The 22,877-nt window shown below is 40.4% G+C and overlaps 1 protein-coding gene across 15 annotated transcripts in view; it reads left to right on the top strand.

The window, feature by feature from the left end:
• rims1a (regulating synaptic membrane exocytosis 1a) overlaps positions 1–22,877 on the top strand; it is a 118,348-nt gene that overhangs the window by 29,608 nt on the left and 65,863 nt on the right. For 14 of the 15 annotated variants that reach the window (XM_086258304.1, XM_086258303.1, XM_086258301.1 and 11 more), the window contains exons 3-4: positions 5,429–5,639; positions 9,943–9,954. In XM_086258304.1, coding sequence (XP_086114430.1) covers positions 5,429–5,639; positions 9,943–9,954 — 223 coding nt within the window. The remainder of the gene's footprint in view (positions 1–5,428; positions 5,640–9,942; positions 9,955–22,877) is intronic. The other variant, XM_086258302.1, reaches the window with a different exon arrangement.

The following is a 22,877-nucleotide window of genomic DNA, read 5'->3' as shown; positions in this document are numbered from 1 at the left end:
CCACGCAGGCTCCATAAATCAAGTCCGTACTGGATACTGGTCTAAATCTATTAGCAGCTGACAGGAGCCGTGGGTTAGGACGGGCTCAGTGAGAGCCACGGATCAGGAAGTAAATCCTGCAGCGCTGCAGCAGCAGGTGACCTCTCTGTGCCCTTTGGCTGTTACTCCCAGGAAGTGTGTGTGTGTGTGTGTTTGAGCAGGTGCTAACATTTACAGAGGTAAAGCTTGTATTTCACCTACTGGGCCCTGACATCTCTGAAGGCTGTATTTAGAGGCAACGGTTTGTCTTGTTGCACCCAAAGGAGCAATGGCCAAATCTCAAGCAAACAACTAGTTGGTGGACTTTGATTACTCGGGCCTCAGCTGCTGGAACTTGTAGTTTTTTTTACCGCCTGAGCCGATGGGGGAGCATCCTGCACCGCTGAGCCCCGGTCTGTAAGTAGTGCTGCAGAAAATCGTGTTCTGTTGCGTTTAGCAGCTACAGTCGATGTTGTTCCTAAAGCATCTGAGGTAACGTTGCGCCAGGATGGAGAAGTTATGTTGTGACTGTTCACATGGGAACAGTCACACAGTACAAGTATCTTGTCTTCTGTTATCTGCTGATACAGATATCAGATGGGAGCAGGCCTGTCTGACAGACAGTGCTGTAACAGGGTTGGTGCTGTTATACGTAACCAGAACTGCCCAAAGTGTGATGGAGAGATAAGAATACATTTAAACTGAGAGCAATAAATCTAAAAACAATAACGGAGCATTAATATCTGGAGTGTCCTGTGTGTGATCCATTCCTCCGCCACAACCTCATCTCTGTATGCACTTTTGCTACCAGGCTGCCACAAAGGCATGGATTTCTGTTCGATGATTGTGATAAGGAGCAGTTTGTCTTTATGACAGTGCGATTAAACAGTTGGTGTTTCTTATATACTCCACTTCCCTGCTTCTCTTTTGTCCCTCCATTCTTTCACTTTTTCACTTTTCACTTTTCATCTCTTCATTTCCTCTTCCATCTTCCTCTGCTTTGCCTCTTCTTCTTCTTCCCTTTCACTTTCTCCTCTTCGCATTTCTTTTCCCCACTTCTGTTCTTCAGTCTCTCTTAGTTCTCCTCCCCCCACCATTCCACCTTGTTTCCTTTCCTCATTTCCCCTCCCTTTCTCCTGTCTTTTTAATCTTCATGTCCCCTTTTCCTTCTTTTGATTTCTTCATAGATCCTCTCTGTCTCTGTGACTTGTTGGTTTGTTTTCCTCTCCTCCCCTTTTTTCTTTTCTTGCCACCTCTTCTTTCGTTTCATCCTCATCTCTCCTCCCCTCGCTTTCCGCCCTCACTTCACCTCTTTGTTTTTCCCTTTCTTTCTCCCTACTGTATGTCCTCTCCTGTCGTCTTTCTTCTCATCCATCCTCCTTCCTTTCTTCTAATTTTACACAACTTAATTTTTTGGGTCTTTTCTCCTTTTTCCCGGTTATTCCCCTTTTCTTCTATTCTTCTAATTATCTACTTTGTCTTCCTGTAAGGTCTCTTCCCACCTCTTCTTTGACGACTTGCTCCTTTCCTCTTTCTTTTCCCTCTCTAACACATCATAAATATTAATGTCACACCATCCCTAAGCTCACTGCCGTATTATTTCATTACTAGCAAAAAGCTGCTCTATGAGCACTTTTTTGCCAGGCCTGTGGCATTTAAGGGACACAGCACATGCACCGATTTCTTTGGTCAATAATTTAAGATTCCAGTTGTAAAACCTTAAATTGTACCCTACTCAGTTCACATCTAAATTTATCTGCAGGCTGATCATTAAACCACAGATTGTTGCATTTATAGTAATTTGCTTATATTTTAAATAAATATCTCTGTATAAATCTCTATATCTCTATTTTGTTTTCATGTCATTTAGCAGTACTTGTCACAGGGTTCACTCAGTCCTGATGGTCATCAAAAAATGTCTTGAGCTTTACCTCAATGAACTATTAAGCTGCTCTATATGTCCGTGATATTAAAGGACTTTATGTCTCATTCTTCATTCCATATTTAGCAGTGAGTTGAAAGAAATTCCCTCGCAGATACACATGTATGTGAGACTTCAGTATGGTTTGTCCACCCGTCGCTTGGCAAATTCAGTATCATGAGACCAAGACGAGGAAATGCTCAACCTGCTTCCTGTGGTGAAACAGTGAATGGACTAACAGTCAACCCGCTTTCATCTGCAGGTCATCACATACTGACGTTTGGTCAGGAGCACATGTGTGGATGTGCGGATTCACATTATGACCCGCTGGATGTTTTCTTCTGAAACATGCAGGGCAGGCAGAATTTTATAGGAGTTCTTTAATGTCTGAAATGGAAGGCGTGAAGTTTTTGGCAAAAGATGGTGTTGTCATGATGAGTCTAACCATGATCGCCAAAGAAACCTTCTGCAGATAGACAACATGTGCCATATTTGAACCTAAACTTTTTCATTTTAGTTTTTTTATTTAACGTCAAGTCAAAACAGAAAAAACTGGTCCCAGTCTGCCTTGAGGTGACTGTTGTTGTGATTTGGCGCTATATAAATAAAATTGAATTGAATTGAATAGATAGCACTGAAACACCTGCCTTCTGCCTGCCTCCCAACGTGCACTTTTTAAAGGTTTTTGTTCATAAACACATTGGTACAGGGGGGTATTGTGTGTTAAAAGATGACGAGAAGGGGCTCTGGACCATGGTTGTCCTACTTTTGTCTCCTTGTCTGTAAGTTTGCATTTGTTGCTGTTTTTTATATCGCGTGCTCTTCCAGGCTTTTAAAATTAAATCACAGTGTCTTTATATTATGATTGTAATAATAATAATAATAATGGATTGGATTTATATAGCGCTTTTCAAGGCACCCAAAGCACTTTTACAATGCCACTATTCATTCACTCTCACATTCACACACTGGTGGAGGCAGCTACAGTTGTAGCCACAGCTGCCCTGGGGCAGACTGACAGAAGCGAGGCTGCCATATCGCGCCATCGGCCCCTCTGGCCAACACCAGTTGGCCAGAGGGGCCAACTGGTGTTGCGTGCTCTTCCAGGCTTTTAAAATTAAATCACAGTGTCTTTATATTATGATTGTAGTCATTTAACTCAATGTAGTTTTTAATTATGTGTAATTTGGCTGGTCTTCTTCAGCTCTAATAAATGCCTGTAGCCTAGTACATGTTATCCCATATGGAAAAGATGTATATAAGTCTTATAAAGTTTGTATCTGTCTTGTGTGAAACTTGTATGAAAAGCATACAAGAGTGAAAACAGATATAAGATCCCTAGAAAAATTATATAAATGAAACTTGTATGTTTTGGATACTTACTAAAACAATATACGAAAGTGGCCACTTTCATGAGTAAGTCATATAAGCCTTCACTATATGAAGTAGGCCATCTTATGCAAGCCTTTTATAAGTTTTTACTATTTCTTTTCCATATGGGAATGCCGAGTAGTGTTTGGAAGTGAAACATAAAGAAGTACATCCTCTGTCCTCACCTTATTCATCAGCTCTTCTCCTCTTTGGTCTGTTTCCCCTCTATTTGCTCTCTCCTCAATCTCCACAGTGTGAAATCCAATTAATCAGCATACTGTAATGCCTTTGATAAAACCAATACTCTTCCCCTCTCTTTCTCATATCGATTCGAAGAGTTTCTTGTGTTGGCAAAGCAGCCTGAAACAAAAGCACACACACAAAAAGAGTTGACTGCACCAAAACACAGAGAGTGTGGAGAGTGGCTGATATCGACTGAACTTAATGCAACAACTGTCTCCTTCATACTGTGGTTTCAGTTCATTTCTCCTCCCCTTTCTTTATTATTTATCCAGTAAAACAATCATTCTTTTGTAATTTCTTATTGTATCTTTCTGTCCTTTAACTTTTTGCGTTTGCAGTGATCCACAGTGTGTGGAATTACTGTGGAAGGCTTAAACCTAGTGGATCAAAGCAGTAGTATTCTGTGGATTTATGATTTTTCCATAACATTTGTTTTTGTTTTTGTTTTGTTTTTTTTACAGATGCAGCAGGATCTTTATTTCATTCTGTTTTTTTGCCACATTAAACATTACAGCGATCAGACATAACATTATGACCACTGACATGGGAAGTGAATAACACTGATTATGTCTTCATCATGCCACCTGTTAGTGGGTGGGATATATCAGGGATCAAGTGAGTATTTTATCCTCAAAGTTGATGTTAGAAGCAGGGAAAATGGGAAAGTGTGAGATTTTGAGTGAGTTTAACAAGGTTCAAACTGTGATGGCCAGATGACTGGGCCAGCTTTGGGCATCTCCAAATCTCCAGCTCTTGTGGGATGTTCCCAGTCTGCAGTGGTCAGAACAGGGGTGAACCATTAACAGGGTCATGAAAGCCAAGGCTCACTGATGCACATGGGGAGTGAAGGCCGGCTGTGAGGTCCGCTCCAACAGACGAGCTACTGTAGCTCAAATTATAGAAAAAGTTACGGCTGGTTCTGGTAGAAAGGTGTCAGAATACACAGAACATCACAGTTTGTTGTGCATGGGGCAGCAGAGTTGCAGACCAGTCAGGGTGGCCATGCTGACCCCTGTCCAAAAGCAATAACAATGTGCACATGAGACCTGGACAACAGAGCAATGGAAGAAAGTGATCAATCTTTTTTTTTTTCTTCACATGGATGGCTGGGTGCATCTGTGTCCCTGACCTGGGGAACACCTGGCAGCAGGATGCTCTTCTGCATGAGGACTAAACCAGCAGAGGCAGTGTTATACTTTGAGTATTAGCCAGTTAGATTAACCAGCCTCAAGTGGTTGTTAGAGAAACTACAGTTTAAGGCAGTGGTGTTGCTGCAAAGCAGTTCTTTTTTACTTAGGTTTATAAAACAAATCTTCTTGGTTAAGTTTATGAAAAGCTAACGGTTTAGGTTAAAATATGCATGCTGGACTCTTTCTTGGTTTTTAATGTGGGTAGACCCGCAAACTTGTACTTTACCTCCCAGTCCACAGAGTGGGATGAGTGCACATTTAATAAATTAACCTTCATAATGACGCTGTGGATGCTAGCATTAAAAAAAGTTATACTCTTGTTCTAATTAGTAAATTGTAGCATTGGTGACACATAAATCCACAGCTCAAACCATTGCTGTGTTTAGCATTACAGAGACGCGCATTGTTGCTGAGGATGGTGAAATAGAAAGTAAAACATGTCCTCACAAACTAAAACGGTAAAGAGCTCGATTACGACACAGTAAGGAGTAAAATACGCTTGGACTGAAGTGAAAAAAACACCAGTGAAATTCAAGAGAGCTTGGGTGACATTTGACACATCCTTTCCTTCAAGTGTATTAGCACATTTCGTTTTTGAAATGTATCCTGAGATGGTAACTTATAACGTGGCCTCCTTTCAAAAATGCAGAAGTCTTCATGCTTCTGTTTGATTTTATTTTTGCAGAGGTATCCAGCAGCAGTTATCCAGCTACAGAGAGACTGTGATCCGACAGGCCACGGCAGCGGCAGGCTCGGCCGTTCACCGCGACGACGCGCCGACCTGTGGCATCTGCCACAAGACCAAGTTCGCAGATGGCTGTGGGAACCCGTGCTCGTACTGCCAGACCAAGTTCTGCGCTCGCTGTGGGGGGCGTGTGTCCCTGCGATCCAACACGGTGAGGGAAGGCTACACTTTCTCAGCACAAAAACACATATTTTTATCCTTGTGAAGTAGCACACAGCAATATAGCAAATATTAAACCTGCCCTCACAAAAGTGTGATGCAGTATCCTCCACACGTTTCAGTGTGAAGGGCAAAAAGAATAGAGGACAAAAGATAATACTTTGATCGTTATTAAAGGTTGAATTGAAACTCATTCTCCTAAACAGCAATATGCATCAGTTCCCGGACAGAGCTGCAGCTGTCTGGAAGAAATACAGCACTGTCACATTTGAAGAGTTTGGATATTAAAAAGTATCACAAGTATAATATCGAGTGATGTACACGCTCTTTAATTTGTATATCTTCAATATGCATTCTTTTCTGTATTGTAAAAAAGAACATGATCACAATCCTACAACCCAAACTGCTTTATACGTTAGTAAAATGAACAGTATACAGATACAATAATACAGAATTAAATAGGTTAATGTAAAAAACACAGTAATGTATATTAGGGCTGCCACGATTAGTCGACTAGTCACGATTACGTCGACTATCAAAATCGTCGACGACTAATTTAATAGTCGACGCGTCGTTTGAAGCTTTGTAAGATCCCAAAAGACGCAGGAATAATAGCAGGATTTAAGAGTGTAATAACGGACTGAAACAGAAGATGGCAGCACTGCATGTACAAGGATGCCAGCTGCCCTTAAACCCCGAAGAAGAAGAAGCTCTGTCCCAGAATTCATAGCGCCCGGCTCAGTTTCCAACAATGGCGGCAGCTAGTTAGTTTTAATATTACTCTTATTATTCTTTCTGGGTCACAAAATAAACGTTTAACATATTTTCAGGCGAGAATGTAGCTGTGTAAACCTCAAATATCTGCTCAGTTTATTAAGACACCGCATATTTTCAAAAGCGCTCCGACGTTTTCGGAGACGTCTGTTACCCGCTAGCTCGATAGCTAACTGGGGGCAAGGCTAACTAGAGCCGTGAGAACACCGGACTCCCGGCCGTCACGTAGATAACTTTAAAATGTTATTGTTTGGCTTTTTTTTTAGTATTTTATTTGTTCCTGAGTAAATCGGTTTGGCTGAGATTAAAGTTATAGTTTTTACACAGCTGAATAAACGTCAAGCAGACAGCTGATTATCAGAAGTGTGAGATGCTCCAGAATATACTCCGGTGTCCTGTTATATTTTAGATAGCAAGGAGTTTATTAAACTTCACCGAAACAATCTGCAAGTTTAATTAAAATTTAATAAACTACCATCTTGTCTTTATTTTTAGTTAGCACCTTAAACACTTAAAGCTGTAAGCTAATGATAGTTAGATAAGAGCAGATGCTGCTGGTGCAACCTACAGCTTGTAGGTTTTACGTCCAATGGGTGATGATCTGATTAGTCGACTAATCACAAAAATAATCGGTGACTAGTCGACTATCAGAATAATCGTTTGTGGCAGCCCTAATATATATATAAACACAGAAGTATTTTCCTTTTATTAAATTTGTGTGTACACTATACTGAACTAAGAGATATGCAGAGTTTTATTCCTAGGCGTCCACTGACCCACTTTCGAGCCTTTTTTTCAGACATGGCAACGTTAGAACAGGAATATTTCAAAGATAAAAGCCTGACATTTTCACTGATCTTTCTCAACATCAAAATGAACCACAATCTGTCATTTGGGACAGATTCCCCAAAAGTATTGGCTACTAATAATATGAAAAAATAAAACTCCAGCAGTCCTGCAAAATCCCATATTTGAGCACACCTTAATACGAATATTGAAAAAGACAGTCAGTGACCATTTCTGATTGGCATATAGTTTAATGTAAAATAAAGCACGCGCAATACTTTTTAACATAAATTTCTTAGTTGCAAAAATGACTCCAGCATGAATCGACTTGTTGTATTTGCTGGATTGAGCAAGTACGACAAGTTGTGCCACTAAAGCAAAAATCAGCATGTCGTCTTGTTCAGCAGGAACAAAATACCGGAGATTCCAGATGGCGCTCTAATCACAAGTCAGAAAATAAGTTATTTAAATATGTGCATACATTTCATTAAAGACCTGGGTCACTAAAATCTCAAATCATCACATTTTTACAATAGTTTCTGCTCAGCCATCTCTGATTTGCATTAAAACTGAACGACCCAAAGTTTGGACATGTATAATGATTGCTAGGAAATTTGAGACGGTTGAGCAGCAGGAATGTTTGATTTTAGATGGACTGATGCTGTTTGTGCCCAACCTACGCATGTTCGCTTTCCTGCTGAGTTTATGCTGTTATCCTCAAGATTCAAGTCTTATTTGATGCAATATGTTTTTTTTTTCTAAATTATGGTAACGTTGTAAACACGAATAAGTAATTGAAATTAAATCTACACTCAGTATACTTCCTACAAGCAGCTGGTGATAAAAGCACGCACTGAACATCACATCAGGCCTCAGGTGTTGGAACTCAGATGGAGCTGATGAGCCGTGGGTCGTACTGTATGTGCTCTCGAAATGTACTGTATCTGAGCTCTGTGTGTGTTACCATGTGTGTGTGTGTGAGAGAGACCTGGTAAAGGTTAATTGGGCATTAGACTGAGCAGTGGATGGGAGAGGGGGGTGTCTCTCACTCTGTCTCGCTCTGCCAGGGGTCCGGAGGTGCCCTATACACACACAGTGGGGTGTATGTGCGTGTGTGGTGATGCTGGGAGGCAAGTCTTCCTCTGAAATAAGTGACATCCCGTCTTACCCCCCAATCCCCACATCCCCTCCCCTGAATTGTCGCTGTGGCATTTAATGACCTCACACACGCAAACACACAAATGCTCAAAAGTACATCCTAATTAGTTAGTGGCTAACGTGGGGAGAGTTCAGCAGGGGGGTGGGGCGTTACATTTAGTGGAAACTTTTTGAAAGGTACATTGACAGGTACGCACACATACACACAAGCAGACTCACAACACTGTTTATTAATGTTTGTTTGACTTTCTGTTTAATTATACTTTGTTAACTTTGCTCAGTGTGAACAGAAAACATGCGTTACGACTCAGGGAAGACATGAAATTACTCAAGAATACCGGCTTGAGTTTTACCACCACTGGACATTTACTCAAATAACTAAAGGAATACAATCATTTATACAGAAGCAAATCTTTTTCAGTTTCCTTAACGAGACAGTCTAACAGAAAAATTAGTAATATTCAGTTGTTCAGTGCCCATTAAGATACAAATCTGTGTCTTTCTAAATCTACATCTTTTGGAGACACAGAATTGATGATTATTTTTCATTCAGTGATTGCCAAAACTTTGGAGAACAATTAAAAAATACACATTTTGACAGCACACAGCTCAAGTTCACCAAAGATAGTCATCACCGAAACCCAGGACAGGGTTTTAAAATAAAGTTCTGCTTTAACTGTTATAGTTTCTGTTGCAGAATCGGAGCCTTGTGTCTTTTATCATGTCTCTTTCTCTAGAGCCAGATTCATTAGCGGATTAGCTTAGGTTTGTTTAAAGGTTGTAGATTGATCACACTTAGCCTAACGCTAATTTAAGTATATGCCTACCTCTAAAACTCAATATTAAACTAAGTGTTGGTTTAATCTGTACACAAACAGCACAGTTTTGATTTTAGATGGAGTCAGCTGTGACCAGAGATTGCTACTACTTGTTGCTAATGTTTGTGGGCAGTCTGTAGTCTGTTAATCACTTGGGTTGCCTCAGTGGCTTAAAGATTCATTTTAGGTTGAGAAGAAGCTGTTACATTACTATATTGTTATTGTTACTATCTAGTGAACTCGAAATGAGCTGGTAGGTAGGCCTTTGGACAGAGTAAAGAGCTTTCCTATGGCAAGCTAAGCTGTCTGCTTTAGCTCTATATGCTTTTAAACAATGAAATAGATTATGTTCATATTTGTGAACTGAGGATAGAGCGGATAGATTTTTGTATTCTTCTTTCAGCTTGAAGTTGGTTTATAGTTTTGCTTTAACCTCATTTTCATAAATCAGAAACATTCCGTTTTAATTTAGGGAGGCTATAACCATGCACGAATCTTGTCATGTGCTGTTGTAGGCCAGCAACTGTTAGGTATTTGTGTTTGTGGTGGATGTAAATGAGGAATTTTAAAGGGCAATGCATTTTCATTCATCTTCAGTGATGGGAATATTATTGGAAACTGAAATATCTGCGTATGACAGTGTTTGTGACTTGCAGGCTTGCACAGTAGGATCATTGCCATGCTTTCAGATACCATTTTTTTGTTCACATTCTTTCTGTCTTTCTTTTCATTATACATGGATGGCTGACTGGGCTGCAGGAGGACAAAGTGGTGAGTGATGCATCTTTTCTTCTCTCTTTTCTGGAGCACATAACTCTGACCAAAACCTTTAAGAAAATACATGTACATAAAACAGACCCTGTCTTCTGTCTTCACGCGTCTATTAGTTCTATTGTGAAAATATTACCTTATAAATACAGCACAATTACAATTTAATTTATGGCATGATAACGAGACTAAAACAAAACACTCATCTGCTTTGATGATATTCTTGCAGTCAGATGCACGCTGCCACCTCAGAGGTAGATGATGCACACAGACCAATACACTGTATGGACAACTTTAGATTTGCAAATGAAAACATGTGGGAGGAAGTGGCAGCAGTCCTAGGCAAACATAGGGAGATTACAAGGCCCAGAAAAGAAACATACTCATCATCTTGACATTTAAGATGTGTAATATTGTCAGTGTGGGACAGAGCTTAGTTATTATACATCTTTTTAGAAAGGGATTTAGTAGTTAACTGGAAGCATCTTCACAAGTAGTTAACAAAATCCTAATTCTTGCAAGAAATGGATATTGTGTTTACGTATTAATAGCTGGTGTGTCTGTTGTTGTTTACCTATCCTTGGTCATCTCTCATTTGTTGATTGTGACATGTTTGCTTTGTAGCTAGCTTATGGTGTCTTTTTAAAGCAGGATTTGTCTTTTTTGGGAACACCTGTCAACATATTCAGCATATATTCACTAGCTATCTAGCTATAGTACTGATTTACAATAATTTCAGAGACTGCGTCTTCAAAAAGCAAAAACTGTATCTGATTTATGTTTGTCTGTTAACCCTTTGGTGTTGTCTCCTAAGCTGTCGGGCAACCACGTTTCTAAATCTAGCTTTAATTGCCCAGTTTTTGCAAATGTTGACCTGTTGGACACTAAAACTGACCCAAAGAACCCACAACTAACTTTTGTACATGCAAGCATATCAAAACGTGCAGCCTAGCTTAATTAACACCTTACTGGCTGTCATATGTGGCTTGTATGTTGGGATTACTGACCCACGAGTGTTTCGGTGCATTGGTCCCTACTGTAAACTTCCTCATTGTCATTAAGCCTGGTTGTTCAACATGATACTGCATGACAGGCGTACCTGGCAGAGATGCCTTTAACATCTTCCCCTACTTGTGTAGTTGTGTGTGGGTTTAGAATTTTTCTTGGCCTTGGCTGACTGTCCTTAGGGCAGCTGCCAAACCAGCACTTTGATCTTTATTGGCTGGGCTGGATTGCCACGAGTGTCCATCAGTGCTTTGGTGTGCTGTACATAGTGGTCCCACTCCCTGCTAAAGCTTGGTACGCGAGGCACTGGCTCTAAAGAGGAAAGTTTTGGCTGAATGGAGGCCTTATGTAGCCGGATACTAGACCAGGTTTGAATTACTCTTGACATGGATTCATTTAATTACTTTAATTTTGGCTGGCACAGTGAACCAAAAGTTACTCCCTGCTTTGTCCACTCCACTCAAATATAACACTCAAAGTTAAATTGAAGCACTGGCAAGTATAATTCTTGCTGTGAGTGATATAATGATATGTATTATGTAGTATACTATAAATGTTTTTAATAGTGTTTCTAAACAGGGTCATGTTTGGTCTATGAAGTCGCACACACTTGAATTTATTTCAGTTCACAGAAAACAATGACTGGTTAGCAATTCAAGATAATGACAAAAAATCTGAAAAAACTATAAGAGAGCAAAGGTGACAATTGGCAGTGCATATTATTATATAATGCATTTTGTACCGTTGTCATTGTTATTATTAATCTTTCATGCCATGGATGTAATACAGTTTTATATGAAATGCCCCCCCAGCAGGAGTGGCAGGCTCGTGAGGGCTCATGATGGCCGCTCTCAGGGGCAGAAGCAGTATTAGTTGTTGGCAAATCACATGATGAAGTGCTAGTTGTTGTCATGATGGTTTCCTGAAGATGTAGGTGGCAGAATGTTTCCTTGTCCTTACCCTTGTGGAATTTTGGTCAAACAGAAAATTGTTCATTCGATACCTTGGCTGATTGGGACCCACACCCATTTTTGCACCTTGGCTCGTGTGATTAGGCAGAGGATCAATAGGGGGTACATGACCCTCTTGGGGGACACTCCCATAGGGCTTAAAAATCTGGGACTCTCCACGATTTGACCTTAGAACTCAAGAAGCTGAAGAAGCTTCTCAGGTGAGAGGTGAAACGTCTTCAAGAAACTTAAAGAAGTCCAGACACTTTTCTTTCCAAGCTCCTTAGACTACAATGATCTGGATGACTGATGACCTTCCCAGTCCATCAGTTTAGTCAATCAGAACTACGCTATAGGGTGTAGTTTAGAATGAACTAGATCTTTCATGTTAGTTGAATTTTGCATTTTCCTTGGACCAGGACGTGTCCTCACAATGACCTCACCAGCCCAGTGCAGTTCGTGGGAACACAAAGACCTCAATTACAGTTTAAGTGTCTGTGATTCCACGCATAAACCTCGTCTTCACACGGTGAGCATGAGGATCCATTTGGACATCTGCATGCTTGCCAATTTTTTGTGATTGTGCAAACTGAGCTGTAGAGATTTTACAATGCACCAACTGCGCATGCACCCCAGGCAGTGGACAAGTCAACAAGTATAACAGGCATGAATGCAAGTCTGCCATCTTAGATTTTAACTGGCATACATTTAAAAAGTTTTAATGTGTTTTTTTTAAATACTTTCTCACTTTTTTAGTTTCTATAATTTATTTTTTTCACCATTATTTGGTATTCAGGTCTAGTAACAGGGTTTTCGTTAGTAAACACAACTCATTGTATTTCTGCATAGATTTTATCAGCCTTTCTAAAACAGTTTGACATTTTTCCATTGTTTAACTACAGCATTTGCTTATTTGCTGTTAAAATCATACCCAATTGATTTTGCAATCATTAAGCTAGCTAGCATACAACAATCTTTAACTTTTATGTTTTGCGCTCCTTCAAATTTGGAATTGCTAGGATGTTGAATATGGAGCTGTCAGGCAGAAGGAAAAGAGGAAGAACACAGAGACGTTCATGGGTGTAGTGAAGGAGGACGTTAGCGTGACAGAAGAAGATGCTAGGTATATGGTGTGATGAAGGCGCAGCCAACGGAAGGACATTAAAATATAGAATATAATTTTTGTTTCCATAACCACTCAGCAATATGACCAGAATCTAATATTCTGACATAAGACATTTATCGTCTCAACAACGATATACATCACAAAATTTTACATTTTCTGAAAATTCTCTGAATCTCGGGCAACTTGATTTGCGTGAAGTCTTTTTTTTTTTTTAGCTGGTCGTGTACCTGAAGTCAAGTGTTTTGACCGATGCATGAAACTATACATTTTTAGACATTTTCTTTGTGGGTATTTATTACATGGTGTGCTCCGGGGAAAAGCCCGCTCTAATGTTTGAATCTAGGGTCTATTTTTTAGCACCTCTTTTTTGCTTCTCATCCGTGCACACTCTGCTTACTCTTTCACGTGATTCAGTTTATTTTGAAAACTCTCAACAGGATCTTCAGCTTTATTGTGAAAGGTTTATGTGTAAATAAGCGGACAGTGGAGCACGCAATGGTTTTACCTTCGTTGTTGCTAATGACAACGCATAAAAACAGGCACTTGTCCTTCCGTAGTGTGGCTATATTAAAAATAAGAGAAAGAGAGAACTTTAAGAAATTAACACTACAGTGACCATCAAATTGATAAAAAATATTTCCGTAAACAGTTTATTTTGCGACACCACGGAACAAATGATAGCGTAAAATGAAATGATAGACGTTTTCATATCGTCATCCGATATATATCGTTATATTGAACAGCCCTATCACTCAGGATGTTTTTGTATCATTTTTTCTTTACAACTCTTAATTCTCCTCTCGTAACAGCTTTAACACCACTTTGCCATTTTTGTATTACGTTGGCTACAATCATGTTTGAACTGGCAGCGCTTACCGCACAAAGTTGTTGGTGTTTCATAACAGCAACCAAAAATACTAATGCTTTTAAAAATGAACACTTTCAATAAGTCATTGTTAAAAAAAAGAACACTTTTTTCATTAAACAGTCCAAAGTAATATAAAGCAGGAAACTGAAAAAAAACACTAATAGTCACTATATTTTTCCCTGTCATTCTCACATGTGTCTGCTTAATTCGTTGTGTTATGAAGTGTGGTAGATGGATGGATACAACGATAAATAAAGTTTTAATAGGCACAGGGATGTGAAGCGTGTGGTGCACGCAGGCTAGCGTGTTGTGCTAATGATATTCAGTGCTCATTATCTGCAGTGATACCTGTGCTCTAGTGGAGAGATGAGTGCGTGTTGTTGTACTGAAGCCAAGTGTTTCTCACAGAGAGGGCCATTTTTGAAGTCTTGATTCTTCCTCTCATGGGGAACTACAGAAGGGCTGTTTGTGTTACTTCACCGTCACACATGCACAAATACACAAACACCTCTTTTCCCTCTCTTTGCTTTCATTGTAATGTCCAGGGCTGTATTTCTGTTGGGGGGGTGGGTTTTATGTGACTGTAACTCAGCTCGGTGCTGGTAGATTGCTGTTTTTAGACCAGTTCTCATTCAGAATTACTGGCAGGGATGTTTACAGACTATAGATGCTGTTAATTTTTAGAAATACAAAACTTTCAGAACTCTAAAGGCAAATCGAGAGAATGCAGACATTACATCTTCCTTTTTCCTAATAATACATTTAGGAGTTAAATTATTATGAATTATTATGAAGTTAATGACCATTAACATTAATTGTTTCTGATTGCTTAAGGTTAGGGTCAGCTGCTTTAGTATTACTGAAATATACAACAGGTGCAACAATGAGACAACCCCCAATCTCCCTCCTCGTCATTTCTGACTGTTTTTCATTAGTTTTGTATTTGGCTAGGGATCATGATACCTGGACCTACAGAGGCTGAAGAGGTAGTTCAGCTCCTCCAGGATGGCATATCAATACGTACCATTGCCATAAGGTTTGCTGTGTCTCACAGCACAGTCTCAAGAATGTGGTGAAGATTCTACTCTCGGAGAGCTGGACAGGGCTGCGGAAACCCATCATCAGGACCGGTATCTGCTCCTTTATGCAAGGAGGAACAGAATGCACACTGCCAGCGCTACAACATGACCTCCAGCAGGCCTCCACCTGCGCCCTGTGGGTCTGGAGAACTCATGGAGAATGTTATACTGTCTATAACTTCAGTATGGTCACTTTGGTAGTGGGTCAGTGATGTTCTGGGCAGTCATATCTATTAAGGTATCGGGATGAAATCTTTGGACGCTATTGCAGTGGGACTTGGTTCCTCCTGGCACACAACAATGCCTGAACTCATGTGGCAAGAGTATGCAGGGAGTTCCTGGAGGATCAAGGAACTGTAGAACCAGTAGAACACCTCGGTGAAATCATGTTTTATTCCATCCAGCCACCAGGTTTTACCTCAGACTGTCCAGGATCTCAGTATTCCCCTGGTCCAGATCTGGGAGGAGATTTTCCTGGACAGATCCACGGTCCATACAAACTACGGAGAACCTGCTGTGTGAATTTTTCTCATGTTGATTTACAGGGTGTCTTTGAATTCAGCCCTCTGTAGGTTGATCACTTTCATTTCCATCAAACCAAGTGGCATCCTTTCATTCCTAACACATGACCCAGACCTTGTTGGTATAGATATCCAGCATGTTTTCTTTTTTTTTTCATTTAGATCTGATGTGCTTTTTAAAGTGTTGCTTTAATCTTTTTCAGCAGTGTATTTCCCCTCCCTTCAAGCCTCCTCCAATGCCTTATCTTTAAGACTGATAGCATGTACATTCATCACCTCAGTTTATCTTGCCCTCATGATAATGTAACACTTATCTTTTCCTGAGGGTGGTGTTTATGAGCTCACAGACACGCTTGTGTCATGCTTGTGTTGATTTAATTGAAGCATCACGGTGTTTGTGAAGTGGCCAGCATGTAGCTAACTCTACTTCTATTTGCTGGCCACTAGGGCAAAAAGTTAGTCTTATCCTATGAAATAAAATCAAATCCAAGATACTTCAAAATATAGTATGTGCCTCACACTTGTGCAAATGTATATCTATTGATCTAGGCTTGCAAGGAATTATGGCTCTGTGCTGCTTTGTGTCGGTGTGCAGTGCAGTAGAAAAAGCCGGAGCGATGTGTCATCCGCTGTAAACGCCACAGCGCCTCATGATTACTATTGATCGCCAGTCTTGCTAACTGCGTCCGTCTCCGCGTCCGTCTCTCATTGACTGGCCTTAAGGGGGCCATCTCTCTCCTGGTTGGTGTGGCACACACTCTTAAGAGCAAACACTCACACATACACAGACACCTTGTACTTGAGGAAGGCACATTATTCATAGAAATTAATGTAAAAAATTATTCATATAAAAATCATATATGGACAGTTCATGCTGCTTTTAGTGTCTGTATCTTTCGTCAGTTCAGTAAAGTTAGGGAATGAGTAATTACTTATTACTCATTCTTTTAACTTTCTCTCAAGTCTCAGTCATCACTGGTGAAAGCTGTAACCCTACCCTAACTATATTTTAAAGAAAAGCACAATTGATGCACTTCTGTTAGAATGATTGTTTTCAATGTTCCATGATTGCCAAGACTTGGTAAATCATTATTAAAATAACAAATATGACATAATGTGATTACCAAGAGCCAGAGTTTGGGGTTTAGGGTTGGCGTAAGTGGTGTCTTAGATCTTGGAGGATTAATTTGTTACCATCCATCAGATTTTACAGTAGGTGATTTATTTAGTTGTGGAACTAGGGTTTATTTAGTAGTTTTAGTCTCCTGCTAATCAAACACATTTTAAGAAACAGCAGTGGCAAGCAGTTGATATTTTTGTCTGAAGCATGTCTGAAGCATGTCTGAAGCATGCACGCTGGCCTAGAAGTTAGTCTTTCATAAGCTTTTCGTTTTGGTTATGGCAAGTAGGCATGAATCCTGTAGCTTGAGGCTAATCTTTTAACATCCATTTGAACCCTGCCCATTGAAGGTTAGGGGTAGCATTTGGGTTAGTGGTTACCCCTTTATGTAGAATTCTTAGTTTTGTGAAATAGCACACGATCTGATATCCCCATGTTAGTATCATTCCTGAATCATAATAATGTTGGTCCTTTATTTATGCAGGTAGTCCCATTGAGACCCAATGTCTCATTTGCAAAAATATAAAAGTATGGTAAGTGTGGCTCACTGGGTCCACTCACTGGGCTTAGTGCTCAAGGGGGAAAAAAAACAGTTTTTCAGCGTGGCTGTCCTGCTTTTGAAACATTTGTACCTCCCACCAGAGGGCACGAGGTCAAATAGGTGCTGTCCAGGGAGGGGTGAGTTGATTTTCATAGGTTCACAGCACAGATTTCATAGATTCTCAAGCGCAAGTCTTTAATGTGTTTTCAGTGAACAGGGCTGAATAGTACATCTCAAGATTTTTTTAAAGTCCTAGTTTATAATGTAGGTTTTTTGTCTTATTATTTATGATTTAAACTGTGGACGTCTTTTTCTCTCACTTTATTTCCTCCATCCGTCCACTTGTCCTTATCAGGGTCGCAGGGGGTTGGAGCCTATCCCAGCTATCATAAGGCAAGAGGCGGGGTACAGGTCGGCAGTCTGTCGCAGGGCTAACACAGAGAGACAGACAACCATTCACACTCAGGCTCTGGGTTTGAACTTGTTGCTTCACTATGTCCTTTCTGTGCCTGTGTGGGTTTTCTGTGACTGACTGCCTGTTCAGGGTGCACTGCGGTTCCTGCCAAATATCGGCTGAGAAAGGCTTCGACCCCAACGCAAATCTGTTTGGATAATGGGTTAAGAAAATGGCTACTCATTTTCTGATGTAAGCAAACCTTCTTTAACAGGTGTTGATTAGAGATTAGATTAGAAATGTACCTTTTTTATACAGTGGTAAGAAAGGTAAGCACAGCATCATCACTAAACTCACCTGCAGTACTACAACTCAGTGTGTGAGTGGAAACTGTGTTGGTGACTGGAGACAAAGTGTTCCAACGTGCAGTCAAACATTAACTGCCACAATAAGGCACGGTGTCCTTAATCATTTTCTCACTTTAGTGGAACCCCAATATTTCTAGGTTGGAGACAGAGACGAGGTGCAGGTAAAGCCGGCTCCTGTATCTAAACCTGTGCTGTACTAGTGCGTGCAGCCTCTCATGCTCTGTGCTTGCTTGTGAGACCACTGTTTCATGGGTTACAGTACAAACACAATATACTCGGGTGCCTGCAAGTGCATTTATTAGTGTGTGAGCTTTCCGTGTATGGAGATGTGTGTAATGTATGTCTGTATGTGTTGCTGCGGGTGCCGGGTTGTGCTGATATAGTGCCTCATTAGCTGCTGTGGACACTAATCTCCTTTGTGGCAGTCTTTCATCCTTACCGCAGGATTTATGGACGCCCTCGCGTGCTGCCAGTGCAATACGTCAAGCTGTCATTGGTTGATCTTACTTCCTGGTTACCTCCCCTCCTCCCCCTTCCCTCCCTGGATGTTAATGTGCTATTTGTTTCACCTGTTAAGCAGCAGGCATTGGAAGATGTTAGTAGAATAGTGGCTGGCAGGGGTAACATGACAGTGAGTCATGTTTTTAGTAAACTGGATGGAAATAAACTGGAGGATGACCAGAATATTACAGCTCCTGGTTCACTCAAATCTGACTTAAACTATGTTGACTGGCTCAGGTAGCCTCTCTTTCTTTTTTTACCAGGTCACCAGAGACCTGTTTACGGTTGGGTTTAAAAGTTTACATCTGCTCCTTATAGAATTTTCACTTATCATATCCAGATGGAATTTTAATAATTGAAGGTGAAATGTTTGTGAAAGAGTTGAAATGTTTCAAGTTTCTGATCATGTGGCAGGCTTGTAACATACCTAAGGCTACGTCCACACTAACGCATCGTTTTCTCTCCGTTTTGGCCTCCCGTCCACACTGAGACGGCGTTTTCCTCAAGTAAAAACGCAGCGTTTTGAAAACGCTCTCGAAAACGCATACATTTCAAAACAGAGCTGTCCAGCTGCAGTGTGGACACTCGAAAACGCAGACTTTCTAAAATGATGACGCGTTTCAGTCATGTGATGCAGTCATGTGACCAATTAAACAAAGATAGAGGACATTATACAGCAGTTCTTTTGATTGCTCTCAATTTTGACAGCCCTAAAAAAGATTAAGATCCGTTTGTACATGCTCCAGACAGCTTTTCTTCAAATACTTAATTCTCACAGGACTGGAACGTGAGCGGTTTTGGCCGTTTTAATGTGGATGCACATTCTGTGAAAACGACTGAAAACGCTAGTGTGGACGCAGAGCGATTTCAGACGAAAACGACGTTTTCAAATCTATCCGGGCTAGTGTGGACGTAGCCTAAATCTGTGCTGAAGAGGTCTGCCAGTGACCTGGGGGATGCTTCCTTTCTTCATGAAACAAACAATCAGCATTCCAACTTCAAGGTTCCATCACTGGATTATTCACTGTTATCCAAACGCATATATATAGACACACACATGTGTGCGAGTAAAGATGACAGGAGCAAACACATTGGCGCAGATGGCCACGCACAAACACGTTCAGATGCAGCAGGACGCAAAACAAACACACAGGAGTTTGGTGTCCTAGTTTCCATCTGTGGAGGGGCTGTTCTCCTGCTCTTGCTCATTCCTTCACTCACAAACTCATCTCAAGGGGGAAGGGGGGGGGGGGGGTGTTAGTGGTGGTCTCATTGTGGTCACATGACGTGTTGCTGCTGTTGTTGCAATTTGTGTGTGTGTGAAAAAGAGAAGACGTTTGGATCTGCATGTTTGCATCACTGCTCTTGTGAGGAGCCGGTTATATATATTTTCTTTGTGTGTGTAAGAGTCTCCCTGCCAACAGTTCCTCCTTCTTCTCTGATTGTTTCTCCATCAGAGTGTGATCTAATACAGGGATTACTCTGGGATTAAGTGACTCTCTCATAAAAGAACACCTCACCAGCTCCATATCTCCACAAGACTAGCCATTTGTTATGGAGTATCATCATGTGGAGAACATCTCATAGGAGTGAAAACCGCTCCAGACAGGAGTCAAGTGTTCGTAAGAGAGGAAGTACACCGGCAGAGAAGATGTCCAGCCTCAGAAACTAACCCAAAACATGTTTTTCTTAAAGCCAACCAGCAAATTTAACTCCATGGTTTAATTTTTCGCACACACATACACACACATACACACACATTTATCATTCATACAGTTTATGACAAAGTCTATTTTTGGAAAACTGGCCAGAAACACTGACTGTGTTAAGTTAGTAAGTTATTACTGCTCTGCCATTAAGAAACAGGGAGGTCTTACTTGAGTTACAGTTGTGTACGTGGTGCTTTGATACTTTGTTATGGTGTGGAAGAAAGTTTCAGTGGTAGTTCAGTGTTTTTCAGCGGGCGCTCTGCGACTGTGAAAGAGTCTGAGAGTAAGTAAGGAAAAAAGTAAAAAACAAGTGGTAAATAGGCTTACTTGTAAATTAGAAATAATGTCAAGCACAAGGATTGGGTGACCTGTTCTGTGATTATTTAACTATAGAAAGGTATATAAAAGAATATATATATATATATATATATATATATATATATATATATAATTTCTACAATAAGTTGTTAGAACTAAGGAACCCTTTCAGATGAGAGGTGAAATGTCTTCAAGAACCTAAAAAAAGTGCACTTGCCTTCAACTCAACCACTTACAACTGCCGTGAGGTGGATGACTGTGAACCTACAAAGCTGTGTATACTCTCATACTATCTGTGTATCGAGGTGTCCATGGGTTCTTCCTGGAACGTTGATGGTGTTTTCCAGAGAACTGATTGGTCAACAGTCGGTGGTTTTGTACCTGTTGATTTCCTGGGATCTTGGCTTGAGTTTTTGCTGGAAATGAGAGGTGCTGCATGTTGTGCTGAACCCACAGAGAAGGGTTTGGTTCGTTCTCCCATAGCACAAATAAAACCACGCTCCTGATCTGCTCCAAATGACAGCTTGGAAAGTAAGTAAGGGGATGGTGAACACAGTGGAGAATTAAACTCTTTAGCGAAGAACCGTCTTATTTCTTTGTAGATTTTAGATACCAGGCAAGATCTAAAAATCCATTATGGCTCTTAATTTCATCAAGACCTGCTGGGTAGGACAAGGTTCCCTAAATTTTAGTCAGTGATGACATGTTATAACCTGATGAGTATTGAATACAGATTACAAGTCAGGCCACCATTGTCAGACTATAACACAGACAACATTATGCATTGCTTTTCACTCTGAATCCTCTTGGTAATCATAATGTGATTACCAAGAGCCAGAGTTTGGGGGTTAGGGTTGGGGTCAGGGGGTCATTCTGAATACTGTGCTCTGAAAACATGTCATTCCCACATAATGATGTAGATGTAGAAACATGCCAACTGTGGCTTGGTTTACAATGAAAATGATCTGTTTTGTTTGCAGCGTGGCTCTGTTTCACATGTTTTACTTTATAATGAAAATTGTGTTTGTGTCAGTCAACTGTCTTCTAAAGAGATAATTCAGTCAGTATTCAGTCAAAAGGGGAAAAGAATTGTAGTTATTATTTAAATATATAGTATCAGTAATAGCTGACATGGAACGCTATACTTTAGGAGGACTACAGGGATACAAATTAACACAGATACACATTTTGCATCTTGGTCATGTGAACATCTATTTCGATGTCAACATTCATTATCTCTGTTTTATATGGTTATATTGTTTCTGCGTTCCTTCTGGCAGTTCATTGTATCCTTTGAATTTGTACAACACTAATTAGCATATTTCTATTTGTACTTGAAATAATAAACAAAAAAACAAAACGTAGCGGCTATCCGGTTGTTCAGTGATGATGCGACGAATCCTACTTCCGGGTCTAAAGTAGTCTGCGTTTAATATGGCTTTTGTGTTGTTAACATGTTTAATGTTATGTATTTTCTTCTATTTGATCTCAAAAAGCTCCTAAAACAGTCAGTGATCACTGTTGACCTCCCTCGGCTTTTATTACCACTAATCATTTATTTAAGCTCAGTTTTTAAAACCTTAGGATGTAACTGCAGCCCAGCCCATGCAGCAGTATATGAATGACTAACCTCGTATTGTGGATGGATTATCTCAGTTGTTCTCCTGGCTGAAGTTTGGTCCTTTTACAGCATCCTGCCATGCGATTACATTTGTTCCTGACCACCGAGAACACTCACGTTAACTTTTATCGAGTGGAAAAAAAAGTTAGCTTGTTTATATTAAGCTAACATAGCTGTGTCGCTAGCGGTCACGTAGCACATCATTATATACCAGGTAGCTCAACTTCAGTAACCCTACAAACGTCACTGCTGTTTAGTTTTCTGTCTTCATTTATGCTGGAAGTGATAACAGAGCTGTACGTTTTAATTTGTTTCCAAAACCCCGCAGTCAGGACATGCTATATTGTATTTAGATAGAAGCTAGCGAGCTAACTCCCTGCTAACTTCTAACTCCGTTAAATGTCATAAATTCCGTTTTCATGGATGCCTGGATGTTAAACTCAATTGTTACACCTAGTAGAGCAGAACGCTGATCATTTTATTAAAGATGAAAGACTTTAGACAGTTTTTCAACTCTCAGTAATGCCACAGTGATCGTTTGATATATGGACCTGCAGCGGAGTTTAGACCCAGACACGGCTAGTGACGTCAGACTGAACAATCGGATACTGAATTCAAGGACGATGCCAGGCAGGTACGTCAGGATGGTTGTCGATATGAAACCCACGTGGGAGGAATGCTACGGTTTCCACGCTACAAACCTGCAGTATTCTGATGACGCCGACATGTAGCAGTGTGACTGATAAGGAATGAGCTCATTGTTTAGTGTCTGCTCAACTTTAGTTATTAGTAGAGGTAGCTGGTT

This window comes from Aulonocara sp. 'chitande type north' Nkhata Bay, linkage group LG13 (genome assembly GCF_057382095.1).
Source record: "Aulonocara sp. 'chitande type north' Nkhata Bay isolate Kocher_YH1m ecotype deep benthic linkage group LG13, A_spYH_male_GT1.1, whole genome shotgun sequence".
NCBI lineage: Eukaryota > Metazoa > Chordata > Actinopteri > Cichliformes > Cichlidae > Aulonocara > Aulonocara sp. 'chitande type north' Nkhata Bay.
Note: the sequence above shows the minus strand (reverse complement) of the source record. Positions and strands in the feature narration are given on the sequence as shown.